The 15,568-nt window shown below is 38.0% G+C and overlaps 1 protein-coding gene across 4 annotated transcripts in view; it reads left to right on the top strand.

Moving 5' to 3' along the window:
• Positions 1–15,342, top strand: part of MID1 (midline 1) — a 249,910-nt gene extending 234,568 nt beyond the window's left edge. For all 4 annotated transcript variants that reach the window (XM_048329100.1, XM_048329093.1, XM_048329111.1 and 1 more), the window contains 2 exons: positions 1,170–1,377; positions 2,931–15,342. In XM_048329100.1, coding sequence (XP_048185057.1) covers positions 1,170–1,377; positions 2,931–3,279 — 557 coding nt within the window. In that variant the 3' untranslated portion in view covers positions 3,280–15,342. The remainder of the gene's footprint in view (positions 1–1,169; positions 1,378–2,930) is intronic.
• Positions 15,343–15,568: the final 226 nt, after the last annotated feature.

The raw sequence follows: 15,568 nt of genomic DNA, 5'->3' as shown, positions 1-15,568 counted from the left end.
CACACAAAGGTTACTAAGCAGTCAGAGAGGCAGACAGGAGGTTATGTTACCACTGCCAGGCAGTAAGAAATAGTCCCCAAATATTTTCAAACAGGTTTATTCTGTATTTGGTCATAATATGTAACTAACTGCACATTGCAAAAGTAGATAGCCCTGAACGGTCTACATCTTATTTTAAGTACATGTGCCAGTGCCTCACACAGAGTTCATGAGAGATCTAGTTTGCATTTTCTGTGCATGTCATCAAAACTTCTGATTACATGTTTTTCCCCTTGATATGAAAGACAGTAAGAAGGGAAAAGTGCTTTGCTGGACCACTTGTGGAGTCATACTTTCGTAGCTGTCTCTTGGTGGAGGTAAATGATCATTCTGCTTTCTGACACAATGAGCAAGCCTGTCAGAATTGTGGTGGGCTTTATATATCTGCAAGGTTTGGTTTACCAAAGAGCTTCCTGTTATTGTCTACAGACCTTGTGCTACAGCCGAAGATACTTGCCAAGAGCAACAGCCTCAGTAATGTTATTGCACCATATTATTTGGGCCAAGTTACAGTTCACTTCCTTCCTTTTAATGCACAGTATCCAGCACCACATGGGCATCCTTCCAAAGCAATCCTGAGTTGTTGATTGTGCTTGTTACAAATAAAGCTGTCAGTGAACAAAGAGACAAGGCTAGTGCTTCTTATTTTCAAGCTCATTTTGTGGGATTTGAAATCATACTTTTTGTAGGAATGACGGAGGTGTTATTATGGAGCTTTATCCCTAGAGAATTAATAGAACACAATTTATTCTAAATCTAATATGCTGTGAAAAAAGCAACCCTCAGACCTTTATTAGCATGTATATTGGTTTCAATTACATGCAAGAATTAGAGTATTCTGGTTACCTCTAGGTCAGAGATAATGGACATGATGATTATGCAGGGCTCTTTTCAGGGATTATCAACACGGGGAAGTTAGTCCACAATGAAGTTGACAGTAAACTGACAATGCAATGCAAACTAGCTATTGCAGGGAGCAAAATAGGTTAGTCTATCTCAAGAACACTTGAGAGGAGGAAATTAATATGGTTATGTAATCTTGTGGGCTTCTTAGAGGCTTGCTAATCCACTCTCCTTTTTAAAATCTAAGCCAAATCATTCTTCTGTCATCTTTGTCTCTACTTCTCTAGGTCAGCCATTTAAACTGGACCCCAAATCTGCCCATAGAAAACTGAAAGTGTCTCATGATAACTTGACAGTGGAACGGGATGAAACATCATCCAAGAAGAGTCACACACCAGAGAGATTCACGAGCCAAGGGAGCTACGGAGTAGCTGGCAACGTGTTCATCGACAGCGGGCGGCATTACTGGGAAGTGGTTATAAGTGGGAGTACGTGGTATGTATATAAAAATATATGTGAAAAGAAGCACTAGTTCACACCACACAGGTGCTGGTACAGTTCCTCTGATAGAGGCCGGTAGCAGAGACATCAGGAACAGTGCAAGAGCAGGCCAAGCATGTGTTTTCAAATAGTTTGTCAGATGACTTTCCCAATCTCCAGCACTTTTGGACCCTGGAAATAAATCTGTCAGATTATGCATCTTTATATTTAGCAGTCTTCACAGGACTTCTACTCCTCAGCTGGGGATTGTTGTTTTTTTGAACCCACATACAGCACGTTTTAAGATTTTTTTTAATTGGAGGGATCAAAAAATTTCACCTTGTTTATACAGATAGATAACTTTGTAAATGTGATCATTTCTCTACTAAATGTGAAAGATTTTCTGTCCTTCACTATGAAAAAATGAAAAAAACTGAGGACAACTTGATGATCCAGTTTAACAGGGGCAGAGGTCAGATTTGCTTCTGGGGAGGGGACGTGAAGCAGCAGAGCTGTAGGTCTGTTCCCCAGGGTATGAAGCAAGGGGCAGGAAATAGACTACTGCTTTCCTCCACTTCTGAATGATCCTCTGTGTCATACAGGGGTGTCTTTCAGAGGTCCTTTAGTCAATGGGAGAGATGTTATCCTTTGGTATTCAAAGACATCATGATGAAAGTTAATAAAGTGGAAAAATCACTAAGGTCTTCAGGTATTACCCACTGTATCAAAGAAAAATGCTGTTTGTCTGTGCCAGTGCTAAGGAATGGGGAAAAAATCCTTGTGGCACATTAACTTCTGTTGGTTGAATGCCCAGCAAATACTGCAGTGTGTCTAGAACATGAGGAACTTTTAAATTTCTGTTATATATGACAAATCAGGTATTTTTCCTCAGTGTCCATTAATGAGAACATTTTCGCAGTCCTTTTGCCCTGCACATCTTGCCATAAATTTTGGTTTGCAGAGCAAATGTCTTTACCTACAATTGCTTCACTTGGCCTGAAACCCACTCTCAAAAATACTCATTTGAATCTGAAAACCACACCAACATCTGGCAAAACATATTTGAAAATGGCAAAATGGGGGAAGGGGTTTAATGTGTCCTTTGATGTTTACTCTTGCATTCCTTCTTCTGGGCCATGTATTAAAGGAGCAAGGAGAGATCAGATTAGCTGACAGATAGCAGTGTATTTTAAAATCAGTGAATTTCTCTGTATTCGTCTGTTGGAAATGGAAATTTGAGGTCCAGCAATTCAAACTCTGAGTTGCTGAATACGCAAAAATCTTCCTTTTCAACACCAGAGGCAAGTCCTCAAAAAAATTTCCACAGCTGCCAAACTAAAAATAATACAATGAGTTTCCCTGACCTCTCAGACCCAAAAGAGAGACAGGGCAAAGCATTAATTAAGCCTGTGCAGATGTTGTGGTGAAACATCATTTAATTAGAGCTTAACCCACAGCAGTAAGAGGCCGAGGCACTTTAGCAGCTTCTGTGGGCTAACATGTGACTTCACTGAGAGACAAAATGGCAGGAAGCATTTGTTTCCTTGAGGTGTTCTTTTGTTTTGCAGGTATGCTATTGGTATTTCCTACAAGTCAGCACCGAAGCATGAGTGGATTGGAAAGAATTCTGCCTCCTGGGTGCTTTGCCGCTGCAATAACACGTGGGTGGTGCGGCACAACAGCAAAGAAATCCCCATTGAGCCCGCGCCTCACCTCCGGCGGGTCGGGATTTTGCTGGACTACGACAACGGTTCCCTTGCCTTTTATGATGCTTTGAACTCCCTACACCTTTACACTTTTGACATTACATTTGGCCAGCCAGTGTGCCCCACGTTCACAGTGTGGAATAAATGTTTGACCATTATAACTGGCTTGCCTATCCCTGACCACCTAGACTCCTCCGAGCAGCTCGCGTGACTGCTAAAAGCCAAAAGGTAGGATGACACATCTTCCCAGGGCAGCCCAGTGGTGCCAGCTGGAGCTTACCTGGAGCTGGTGGACCCATGTGGCATCCCAGACAACGCTGCCAAATTTGGGCAAAACTGGCAAGGAGAGAATCTCTCTTTCTGTGTATTTTGTACTGAAGGACAAGAAGTGGCTTTAATAATATGTTAGAACTTTCTTTTTCAGTTGGTTTTGTTTTGTTGGTTTTGTATTTCATCTCTTACAGGAAGATTTATAAATTATTTATAAAAATTGAAAAAAAAAAAGAAAAGTGAAAGCCTAGTATGGACACCTGGGAAATGACTTCTTGTTGTTTTGGGGGGTTTTTTTGCACATTGATGGTCCTGTTAATTAAAGTTTCATCAGCCTTTTGCATAACTTTATTTTACAGTGGATAATAGCAGGAAATCAGAAGGATGAAAACTGCATAGTGGACAAGTCAGTATACCGCAAGTTTTACTTGTGCCCACATTAGTGGTCTCATTACCAGCCTTGTTGAGTGCGAGATCTCCCAATGTCTACTTTGCACATCGGAGTGTGCAGACCAAAAGAAAAAAAATAAGCAAGAGAGGAAGTGGAGCTCGCCAACACAGCAAAAGAATAAAGTTTAATTTACTTCTGTTTACAGGGCAGTGCTCTCTCAGTTCATAAAAAACATGTGGAATATCTCCTAGAAATGTGAGTGGATAAATCATCTGGTGATTTATTTTATTGATGGCAATATTCCCATCTACCAGTGCTTCGCTTTCGTCTTTGGGAAACATTACAGAATCACTGAGGATGTGGAAAACCGATACCATCTCTGAGAATCAGCAACACTGGAGGAGAGCAGCCAATCCAAGGTCTGACTGTAGACTAATTTGATAAAGCATCATTTGAGGATTGATTGTAATAGAAGATGTCACGGTTCTGATGGTAGACATGTGAATGCTTATTGCTGATTTTACAAGGTTCAACATAGCAAGCCCAGCCAACAACTCGGAAGTGAGACATGCGCCACTTTACCATTGGTTTTAAATTAAATACAAATGTTTCATTGTCATACACTGTGTAGTGTCTATAACAAAGCAAGGAAATCTGTTTTACATGTGCTATATGGAGAAACACTGCAGCTGGAGTTTGCTCATGGTTATCATTGTCCCAGGTTGTTTGGGAAAGCACAGTTCATTTTGTGAATGCAAAGTAAAGAGTAAGCTCTCAGCAGTGATAGAAATCTGCATGGGGAGACCCTACATTCATCCTGGTGTTGATAGAAGAGCTTCAGTGAAGGCAATAGAGGTTGTATGTACTTTATCTCAGAGCTGAATCAGGTGCATTTTTTTCTCTTTCCCTTTACAGATAGAAGCTTTTTGTAATTATTGCAATGCTTATGTACAAATGATCATTTTGGGAGATGCTTGAGGCATATGACAACTTTAAAAGAATGGTTTTCCTACAGCATTTTGTTGTTACTATGCAAGTGGTGAAAATCTGCCTGTATAGAGAAAGGATAAATTGAATATCAGCTTTAAAGATTTGCTCAGTAATTTATAACCATGCTTTAGGTGTCTTTCAAAAAAGATGCCTTAATGCACTTTGTTCACTAATGGGTCCAAAATAAAATGGTCCCAAGCTCAGCTTCAGATTTTTTAAATACTGATTCTCCAGGTACAAAGCTGTACTACAGTTTGCCTTATGATTATATCAGAAATTTATGAACAAGATGAGGCGAATATGTACATGCCCATTTGGAATAGAAAATAAATGCCTTTCCATGTTTCTTTGATTTCCCTTTACATGCTCTGCTAACTGCTGAATTAAATGTAGAAAAATCTGGCAGTACATTGCTGATACCATGGCTTTCAGCTGGGCAACGTCCCATAGTTCACAGGTAGGAGCCACTGATCTTTCTCAAGTAGGCATAAAAAGGCAAAGTGTGTACATATAGCGAACCTCAGTGTTTATCATAGTGTCTTTAATAATCAAGAAACAGATACCCTCAAAAATGAAAAAGTAAATCAGTCCCCAAGCATTAAATTTAAAATTGAGTACAATGTTACTGATACAATCTGATATACAATGCCCAGATAATCTGACCTGGAATGTTTGGGAGGTAGCTGAGATGGTATGAAAATTTTGAAAATGAGTTGACAGAAGATGACTGATGCAAAGCAGTGATAAAAGGATGCATGAAGAAAGGACTTTTAATCTAGGGTTATTGCCAAGTTCTGCCTAAAAGGAAAGAGTGAATTTCCAAAGTACATGTAGCAAGGCTGTGTATCTTCTCTTTTGCCAGAAATATTAAAACTAGAAGATTATTTCAGTAGTGGATAAACTGAAAACACTGCTCAGTGTTTGGTTACACAATGTTGGCAGAGATTGAGCTGGATAGAACTAATGCCATGAATTTGAAGAGGTCCCAAATGTTTTCATGTATTTTCACTGTAAAGATAGAGCATGAGTGTAAAGACAGATCGTGGTTTTGGCCAATGGAAAAAGCATGGTCTGTTATCTACAGAGCTTGCTGTATCATCTTTATTTTAACACAGAATAATTCATTTGGAGCTAAGCCACATTACTCCAATGTCCTTTTAGCTCAGACAGTACTCTTTGTGCATATATATTTGTGTATATATGTACACATATGTATGGGTATACACACACCAGCATATGCACAAATACAGTGTGTAATTTGTGTATATACATACATAGGTATATACACATACAAAGTGACAGCAATTAGTCAGGTGTTCCTTTTTGGTCATTTCTTGAATAATTTCATATTCTGTATGACGAGGAAACAAGTTTGCTATGAATGGTATTCTTCTGGACATTTTTTAACAAACAAAATCTGTTTATTTTACAATACTTGATTCAATGCCTGATTAATCAATAAAAACTTCCATTTGAAAATGTAGCTTCTGTGGTCTGTGGCATTTTGCATGGTCCATAGTTATGAATTGAAATCTGGGGGAACAAGTAGTCCTTGTATAAAAATAAAACATGGTACTTTAATGTAGCATGCACTCTTAGATGAGGATTTTTCCCTTTTTTTGAAAGTTTTGTGACTAGGAATGAGGTAGCATTGTATAATGCTGTGTTTAAGAAGTGCAGATTTTTGAGGAATAATCTGCTGAGATGCAAGCAGTGAATGTGGTAGATAAAGCCTGTGTTGGTATAATGATTGTTTCAAAAGTGTATTTAAAACCCAGTTTGGGATTCAGCCGAATTAGAACAAATAATAGCGTAATCTCTTTAGAAGATAGTAGCAGCTCAGAGTAGTGTTGAGCTTGAGGTAATGGAAGGGTGGGGGACTATTTCTCTCCAGGACCAGATAAGATTTTCCATATGTTTGACTTTCATGTGTTAATGCACACCTAATAGAGAAAAAAATCATTCTGGAATGGGCTATATGTCATAAATTATTTAGTAGACTGTCTCCAGTCTACTGTATTTTCCCATTGTTTGCTTTCAGAAAGCAATAAAGTTGCTGCTTTTTGTGCCATTAATTTATTCTTTGTCGGTTTTGGGTATCCCATTTTTCAATTGCTCAGCAAAGAGACTCCCAGTGAGCAGAGGGTCCCAAGGGTAGGCAGCATAAAAGTCGCTCAGGTCTGGGTACACTGTGGAAAGCAGGAAATCTGCAAGTACAGGTGAAAAGACATGTTCTTCATTATTTTAGCAATAGTAGGTCACTAAACTGCAGTGTGCATCATCTGTTTTAGTCCTGTGTCTTAATTGTAAACACTATATTCTTTACATGTTAGAAAACGCAACAGGACACTATTGAAAGCACAAATTAAAATGTCAGCTTGTTAACCAGTTCATTTTGATATGCCCAGCATTTACAGCACATGAAAGACTGAAAGATTCCATTAAAATATTATTTAATATCTAACACAGTGTAAGTATTTCTTTTTTAATTATTCTAATAAAGCAGATGTCTAGTAGTTAGCAGATTCTGCTTTTATTTGCAGCAGCACAATTTTCAGATAAGCACATGCACCAAAACAAAGTGAGGATTGCTACTGGGTCTTATCTGTGTCACCAAAACTGAGGGTATTAATTTTAGTTGGAAACACTGCTTTAATTAGTGGTTTAGGAGTGAAGAAGTGCTGGACACACACAGGAAGTACACACCAGTACCTCAGTACCTTTGGGAAGCTGGTGATAAACAAAATGTGCACAGGTTGGTTTTGCAGTGACATGCTGGGAGTTTTACTGGAACACCACCTCTGATGTGTTTTCACATACTGATCTTTCTAATAGTGGAAGTGTGTCTTGAGATATAGGGATGTAAAAGCAGTATTTTCCTGTTTTACTTAGTTGGTTGCCCATATAGAAATGAGCACAGTATTTTTGTCTCCTCCACACTGAGGAAAGCCCTGCTCACTTCCAAGTGCTGATGGTGTCTGTTCTAGATTATGCTGAGCTATTTGTATTTATTGTGCTTTCTAAAATGAAAGAAACCCTCTTTACATTTTAACCTTTGATTTAGTACTTGATTTTCATACAAAAAGTTAAGAGACTAAAGAGCAATGATGTTAACAATGCTTTCAGTGTGGGTAAGACTCTTGGTTTGTACTGTGAGGTTTAGGGCTTCTGTGTACATAAATCAAATCTCTGTGCCAGAACAGGCTGATTTGTCATTCTTGTGGGAGTTGGAACAGTGCAGGTGCAAGTGTTTTCTTCTGATGCAGGCTTTTGTATTAACTCCACTCTTTAAATGGAATATTCTGTTTCTTTAATTTTTTTTATTGGTTTTCTGATTCAAGTGCAGACCCTTTTAATGAAACTGTAAATAGTAAAATCTGTCATCATGTTACTTATTTTAGCAAGCCCTGCCATATCATGTGCCTCTGGCAGATCACTGAACACATCGGCTGCAACCATAACCTTTGCAACATCACCTCCAACCTGAGGACTGATGCTTATGCCATTGACCAAGTATGTTACTTTCCCAGGTGGGATTCAACCTGCTATGAGTAAGGAAGTCTAGCACAAATCATGATACTGGTTAAAGGTGAGGGACACATAAATTTCACAAGGGTGATATATGAAAGATATGGGCTTGAAAATCATCAGTGTTGAGGCAGTTCTGGTTTAAAAGTGGAACAATATATTAGGAAGTCACAAAGTCTTCTACTACAGTGTGATTGACAGTGACATAATTACTGCTGCCTGAGAGAGGAACAGAGTAGCAAAAGAGGGAGTTCTGGAGCAGTGCTGAGAGAGATCACTCAGAGTGACGGGGCAGCTGAAAACCTGCCACCACTACCTGCCTTGGCACCATGCTGCAGCTCTGCAAAGCAAGCCTGCACCTATTCATCCTTTTGTTCCCACTCAGGCTCAACCCACATTCCCAAATGACAGGAAAAATAATATTGCAATTACATATTTGAAATCCTAACCTGAATAAAAGCAGCAGGGCAGGGATGACAGCCCCAGGCCTTGATCCTCCTTTATTCACCCAGATTTTTACATCTGCTGACTTCAAAGGAGATAGTCCTGATTTACACAGAGGTAGGTACAAGCCCATGAATCTTCACTTTCCAAAGAGTCAAACCCAAGTGAAGCAGGAGCCCCTGTGAGAACAGCTCAGACTTCCCATTAAATCATGTCTTTGGAGAAAGCACTTTAGCTGCTAGCAAAACTACAGTTTCTCATGAGCTGTTTCCCAAGGCCAGCACAGGTGTGTTTTAAAATGTCTGGTTCTTTTAAAATGTATGGCTCAATAACATTCTTCTTGGGTGAATTGTTCAGGCAATGCACTGCTGTTTCCTCCAGGCAGTGTGGGAACAATTCTCTTAGCATGTGCTGTGTTACTTTTGTAAAAATCATGAGAGTCGCAGATACACAAGTTATGATATAATGCTCTAGCATAAGACTATTGTTCTTGGACTTCCATTTAAAAATGGATGATAGCTAAAAAGTTTAGAAGTCTGCTTCCTTTAACTGTCCTAATGTATATAGTTATTTGAACTCATGGAGATTTTTCCTCTTAAGGAATATCACCTCCTTTCTTGTTAATACACACAGACAGATAGTAATTAGGAGTATTCCTTAAAATTATGAACTCTTAGAATAGCTTACAATCAAGCCTCTAAAGGGCAGCAAATGGAGGCTTTGTGTTTTGTATAGCCTTTGAATAGGAAAAAAACCAGCTACAGCTGTTTAGATCACTGAAACATGTAACAAATGACAGCTAACTGTGACATGACAAGATGGGAATAGTTTTCATTAGTAATTTTTTACTTCACCCTCATTTTTATTTTACTTGGAAAACAGACAATTCCACTTGAAAATGTTTCTCTGTTATCCTTCTATTCCTTCACCCTTCTTTCTATTTTCAGTCTCATTTTAAATTTTTAAATATTATAGTTGCAAGAAGTGTGTGTTTCAAAAAGTTGGCTTTTTTAAAAAATTATTTTCTTAAAAATTACTGTTTTCAGAATGTGCACAAAAAATGAAATGAAAAGTCAAAATGAAATATGGCAGCTTGAATGTTGAGAATATTTTTGAAGTAGAAGATAAAGAAGGAATGCAGATAAACCTGTCACTCTTCTACAATTACTGAATTATTTGATTTCATTATTCTGGGCTTAATAGCATTGCTCTCTAATTAAAACAGCACTAGGAGACCTGATTAAGGAGCACAAGCAGAGAGATAGTAGATTATTTTAGGATAACCCTGGAACGAGCTCCCTTTAATAGTAGTAATATATATATTCAACCTCATTAATGTCAGCTTGGGGATTTGGGGGTTCTTTTTAATTTTTATTATTATTATTATTAATATTGTGTGTCCTCACTAACAGTAGTTTCCAGCCTAGAAATATATGTCTCTCTTTGGAAGCATAGATTCCTTATGGAATTTGGAAAAAGTCCACCCTGTGGCAGTGTGAAGGTGGTGCTAACACAGTGAGGCCATCTCCCACCAGCAGAGGATTATTTGATCTATCGTTCTGTCATCTTGTTTATGCAAGTAGTAGTGATAGCAAGAGGATGAAATAGATTCATCCAGATTTGTAGGTATAGGAAGATGTGGAAAGCCTCTTTGTTGCATTTGTAATTACAACCAGTTGCACAGCCAGCCCAGAACTAGAAATTAGCAAAAGGCGATTTGTTCCTTAATACAATCAGTAACACATCCTTTTAATTTTTTCTAGTGACTGTGACCTCTGTCTCACTTTGTCCATCAGTTTACATCCACATGCTCCTTGAACATTTGTTGAAGTTGCAGTTGAAAATATTGGGGCTTTTTTTACCTATTAGGTTTTAATCAAACAAACATTTTTTTAAAACACACATTGCTGATATAATGTCAGCAGGTTATGGCAGAGTGTAGAGATGAGGAACAAGGTAGGACCTAGAACAGGTCCCAGTTGAGTTCAGAACAGAATAATATTGTTTCTCTTCTAACAGTGTAGTCATAGGATTACTACATTGCATATATTTAGGAAAACAAGGTTTATTATTAAGAAAGTGCCCTCAGTTATGCTTTAAATTCTAACAAATGCAAGAACAATTGAGGAAATTAGGAGAAAACTTTGAATTATATACACAAAAAGAAAAAGAGAAGAAAAAGTTGTTTATTTGCTATCAATAGTTCGAATTTTCCTGCTTCCTTCCATGGAGAGGATGAAACAGGAATGATTTGTCTTTCCATTCTTATGAAGTCACTGCTCCATATTAGTGTTACTTGGGAATCTCTCAGGATGAAGAAATTTAATAGGAAAAAGTACAGAGTTCTCAATAGTCTTGAAGTCTGCATAAGCCATTAGCCAGTTTCAAGGCTGAATTACTATCAAGTTATGAACGCTTTCATGTATATTTAACTGTGCCAGTAGAAACATGTAGAATTAAAAAAAAAAAGTGATCAATCAACTACAAAGCTGCTACTGGGTACAGGGAAAGGAAAATATTTTTATGGACCAGTACTCGTGCTGGTTCTCATGCAGACAGAAGGCCTAAGACCTGAAAACTTTTTATCTATTTTTGGAATTCAAAAGCTCTGCAAATCATCCTGAGGGGCTGGTTGGTATATGGGGGTACAACTCACCCTAAAAGTGTTCCCACTCTACCAGTTTTTCCTGCTTCCCCACAAGTAGAAGGAGAAGCAAGCCAGATCCCAAAGGTCTTAATCTCTAATCTGTCCCTGGCATTTCTCATGGCAGGGACAGTAAAGGCACAGGATGGCCCTTGACTCCACATCTTGTGTGGCAACAGAATTATGCTACGAAGTTTTAAACAGGCTTCTCTGGGATGGAACTTGACCCCACAGAAAGAGAGGCCGAACTGGCTGCAGTAGCAAGGTCTGATTTCTCAAGTAGCTTCTCCAGCTTCTGCCATAGTCAGGAAAAGGAAGGCAAATCTGCTGCAGGACAGGCTATGAGGATGGCACATTTTCTAAAGGCATGTCCAAAAGGATCAAAGGGAAAATTTTAAGTGTTATTCATCCTCATAGGAAGGTCTGCATAAGGAGAATGGATACATTTTTCCATGTTTCCATGGAAGCCTGGAAAGCTGCCTCCTTATGTGTCAGGTTTGGCAGTACTTGTGGGCAGGCAGTCTCTCACTTCATTTGAAGAGAAAAAAATAATTTTCCCATAGTTTTTCTTCCCATTTTCCTAAAAGTCTGACAAATGGGAAGAAAAAATTGCCAAATTCCGTTGCATGAAGGCTCATACCACTGATCTTCATTGTCAAAGCAAAGGAAATGCAAAAAATAAAGAAAATTATTTTTAAAAAAACAAATGAACAAAAACCAAAGAAAATGCAACAAAACCTCTGTGTGCAAAACTGTTGTTACAACTGACATATCCGAAATTTTTAATTTGCTACTATTATAACAGTAGCAGATTAATAGTACTATTATGATAGTAGCAGAAACAAATTGGAGGATTTATGATGACTGGTACTCCGATAATGAAAGAGAGAAATAGAAGTTGAAGGCAGAAAGAACATCGTTGGGAAATACACCTAGGAAAGCAAAACCAAAAAGCATTGCTAGCCCAGTGCAGTGAGTCTGGTAGAAGCTCAGCTGGAAGACTGCAAAATTCTGGTCTAAAAGGTGATATTCAATAACACAGGATCAGATAAAGGCTTGTCCTAAGGGAAAGCCAAGGAAGAGCCTACATTAGAAGGGCAGATGTAAATGTGGCAGTGCAGCTGTTACTGTCTGAATGGAGATAAGAAAGTGGTTGTGCTTGTAAATATATTATGAGGGTTTAGCCCTAGGAAAGGTGAGTAACAGTTCTGAGTAAAAGTCAAAATGGTACAAGAATAAATGCAGTGTGCTTGTTTATGAACAGTTAGGTCTATAGAAATCAAGAAGGTTACTTTGTATGATGACAAGAAGAATAAAGGAACCTTGCTGTTTTGAGATGAAGTTTTACGTGTGAAATTAATCACACTTCAGTCTAAATGACCAAATATTAGTCAACTAGGCATAAGCATGTTTTCTAGGCATCTCCCATAAGGAATGGGAAATAAACAGCACCTGCAAATGTCCATTCCAGATATTCCAGCCACCTAACTCAGAACAGGGAGACTCTTACTCCGTGCCTGAACTTTAACCATTGGTTATATGAGGAGTCACAAACAGCTAGAGTGTATTTGATACCTGTCTTTTAGATAGCTAAAGCCAGATCAAGTGACTATCACTCTATATATTTAGCAAATGGTATATTGACATTTTTATAGTGTAAATCCATTTCTTTGGGTATAATACAGAAATTTATAAACAGCTTCTGACTTAAAATCCTTACTGTGCTGAAGTACGAAGGCGATTTTTCCCTGCCCTCAGTGAAGCCTAGATTTTGCCTCTTAAATATGAATAAGGTGAAATATTGTAGGTCAAAGTCATATTAAATGTAGACATCTCTTAACAAGGACTATTCTAGCCACTGAGCCCTTGTTTTTTCACAAGAAGTCATTTATAATAATGCTTCAGTAAAATGTCCATTCAGGCAGTGTCAACAAATAAATACAATTTTATTTGACCACAAAACAAACTGGCTTGCAGATTATATGTATTCATATGTATTCTATTGCACTGATCCTGTGCACAAGTATTTTAGATCCTAAATTGGTTTGCTTACCCAATGCTGCAAAATGCTACACATTAATAGCATTGCCAGGGCCAAATGATTTGGCTGTGGTATGGAATCAAGAGCTCCTCAGCAAAACTGTCCTCTAACAGAGAAGTAGCCAACAGTTACAAGAAATGCATAAGAGATAGCTGAGAAGTGTTGGCTCTTTAATATGTAAGTTGGATGCTGAGGTCTAAAGTACTTGTTTTTCTATGTTATTTATTTACATCTTCTGCAAAGGAAATAGTTAGTTCTCCAAAGGATAACTGGAAATCCTTTTGACATTCATGGTAGATTGTTTTGGATGGTTACCATCCACAAAATCTTAATGAGAAGAGAAAAATATTCTGTAGATGGATGTAAATATCCCTTTTCCCAGGGTTTTAACTTAGACTCACCTCTCTATATTGTACAGATCACTTTCAGAGGTTTCATTTTATCTATTTCTAAACAGCATGAGTATTTATCTAATGATGCTGTGGTGAGGTATGCTTCCTTCTTCAGGTTAATAGAGTGCACAGTTGAAAAAATATTCACATGCAAAGTATTGTTAACTGCTTGTTCATAAAAGGGAAGGAAATTACTCAGGCTGGAGAAAATTTTAAGTTAAAATTGTTGATGCTCTTCAGGGTGATAGAAAAAAAATTCTCTAATAAAAGGTGAGAGTTTCTGAAGGAAGCACTTTTTGTTGTGGAAAGGATTAATGATCCAGGAAGGTCAACTGAGGAAAACTGTCAGAAACTCACTCAGACTAGGGAAATATTTTGTAAAAGTCATGACAAAGAAGAATCTAGTGTACTTAAAGTCATGGTGAAAGGTGACAGATATAGCCTGGTGTGCTTTGGAGGGACCAGTCTGAGGATTTCTATTTACAGAGAATATGGGAATAGCTTGTGAAACTGCACTGGCCCATCCTGCTTAGGGGTCTTGGAGTTGGAAGCAGCATCAGAAAATAATGGAATTGAAATACAAGTCAAGAAAGAAGGAACTGGGAACAGGATATAGCACAACAAAAAAATTTCTGTAAAATGTGTCTTCTTACTGCTGGATTTGTAACATTGTTGAGTACTGAAATGGAGACAGCTTTTAAACTGTAACTTATTTTCACAGGTTGTGGCAATGTGATTCATTACTTTTGTTAATTTTATTACTTTAACAAAAGTGTTCCTTCATTTCTGGTGCCTAAATCTCTATCCACTTACAATGTTGATTTATGTGTAAGCAAGGCCTTACATCCTTAGGTATTTCCCAATCCATAGAAGCATGGAATTAATCCTATCTCCTCATAAACTCTGGGCTCTTCCAACAGCACTGTAAGGAACGTAGAGACACTTTTTCCTGTCTCTAGTTGAACCTGCCAAGATTTTTCAGTAAATGATGGTACTTGATAGGTACTGAGGCCTCTAGGTTTGGGAGCTTGGTGGGTTGATGTGGCAGAAGTAGGGATGATTTGTCTTTTACATGGAAGCAGGCACTGATTAAGTGATTAAAATTTACAGCGGATGGTTTTGTTTTGAATTGCTGGAATGGAATGTGTCTGAAGGGTGGTGAAGATGTTTGACGCTGGATGAGGAGGAAGTTTTGCCAAGGCATTGGTGAGGTGTCACTGTCAAGGATGTTAATGAAATGTAACCACAGTCACTGTAATCCAAAAGGAATTTGACAAAATCTTTGTAAAGTTATTGTGCTCTGAATGGTGTTAAAATATGGAATTAATGTAAATGTAAATGAACTGATGTTTTGTTATTGGAATAAGATACTGCGGATGTATTGTGGGATATATATAAATGAATGTGTAATCTAGATTATTTGGGTTATAAAAGATGGTGCTTTGACCACCTGTCAGTGATTTGCTTTTACCAGGCTAAGGAAATTGTGGATACGAGAAGAAATAACAATTTATTAGCAAGTTTTGGATTGTATGAATGTGTCTTGATTTTTGTAATAAAGAATGCTAACTCTACCTCTTCATTTCTGCTAAAGTAAACCTGTGAGTTTCAGTAGCAGTTTTATTTTGGGCAGAATAAATCTTAACAAAACCAAGGGTGGTAATTAAAATTTATCTAATCTCAGTTTAAGATAATGGTCAACAGACAAATAATTGAATCTTAGCCTTGCTAAGGAATTCCCATTGAAGGGAGATCATGGGGCATATCCAGCTGGAGGCAGCTTTCCAGAAATTTATCCCA

Source organism: Corvus hawaiiensis, chromosome 2, assembly GCF_020740725.1.
Source record: "Corvus hawaiiensis isolate bCorHaw1 chromosome 2, bCorHaw1.pri.cur, whole genome shotgun sequence".
NCBI lineage: Eukaryota > Metazoa > Chordata > Aves > Passeriformes > Corvidae > Corvus > Corvus hawaiiensis.
The sequence above is the reverse complement of the archived record's forward strand: the minus strand, read 5'-3'. Positions and strand labels throughout refer to the sequence as shown.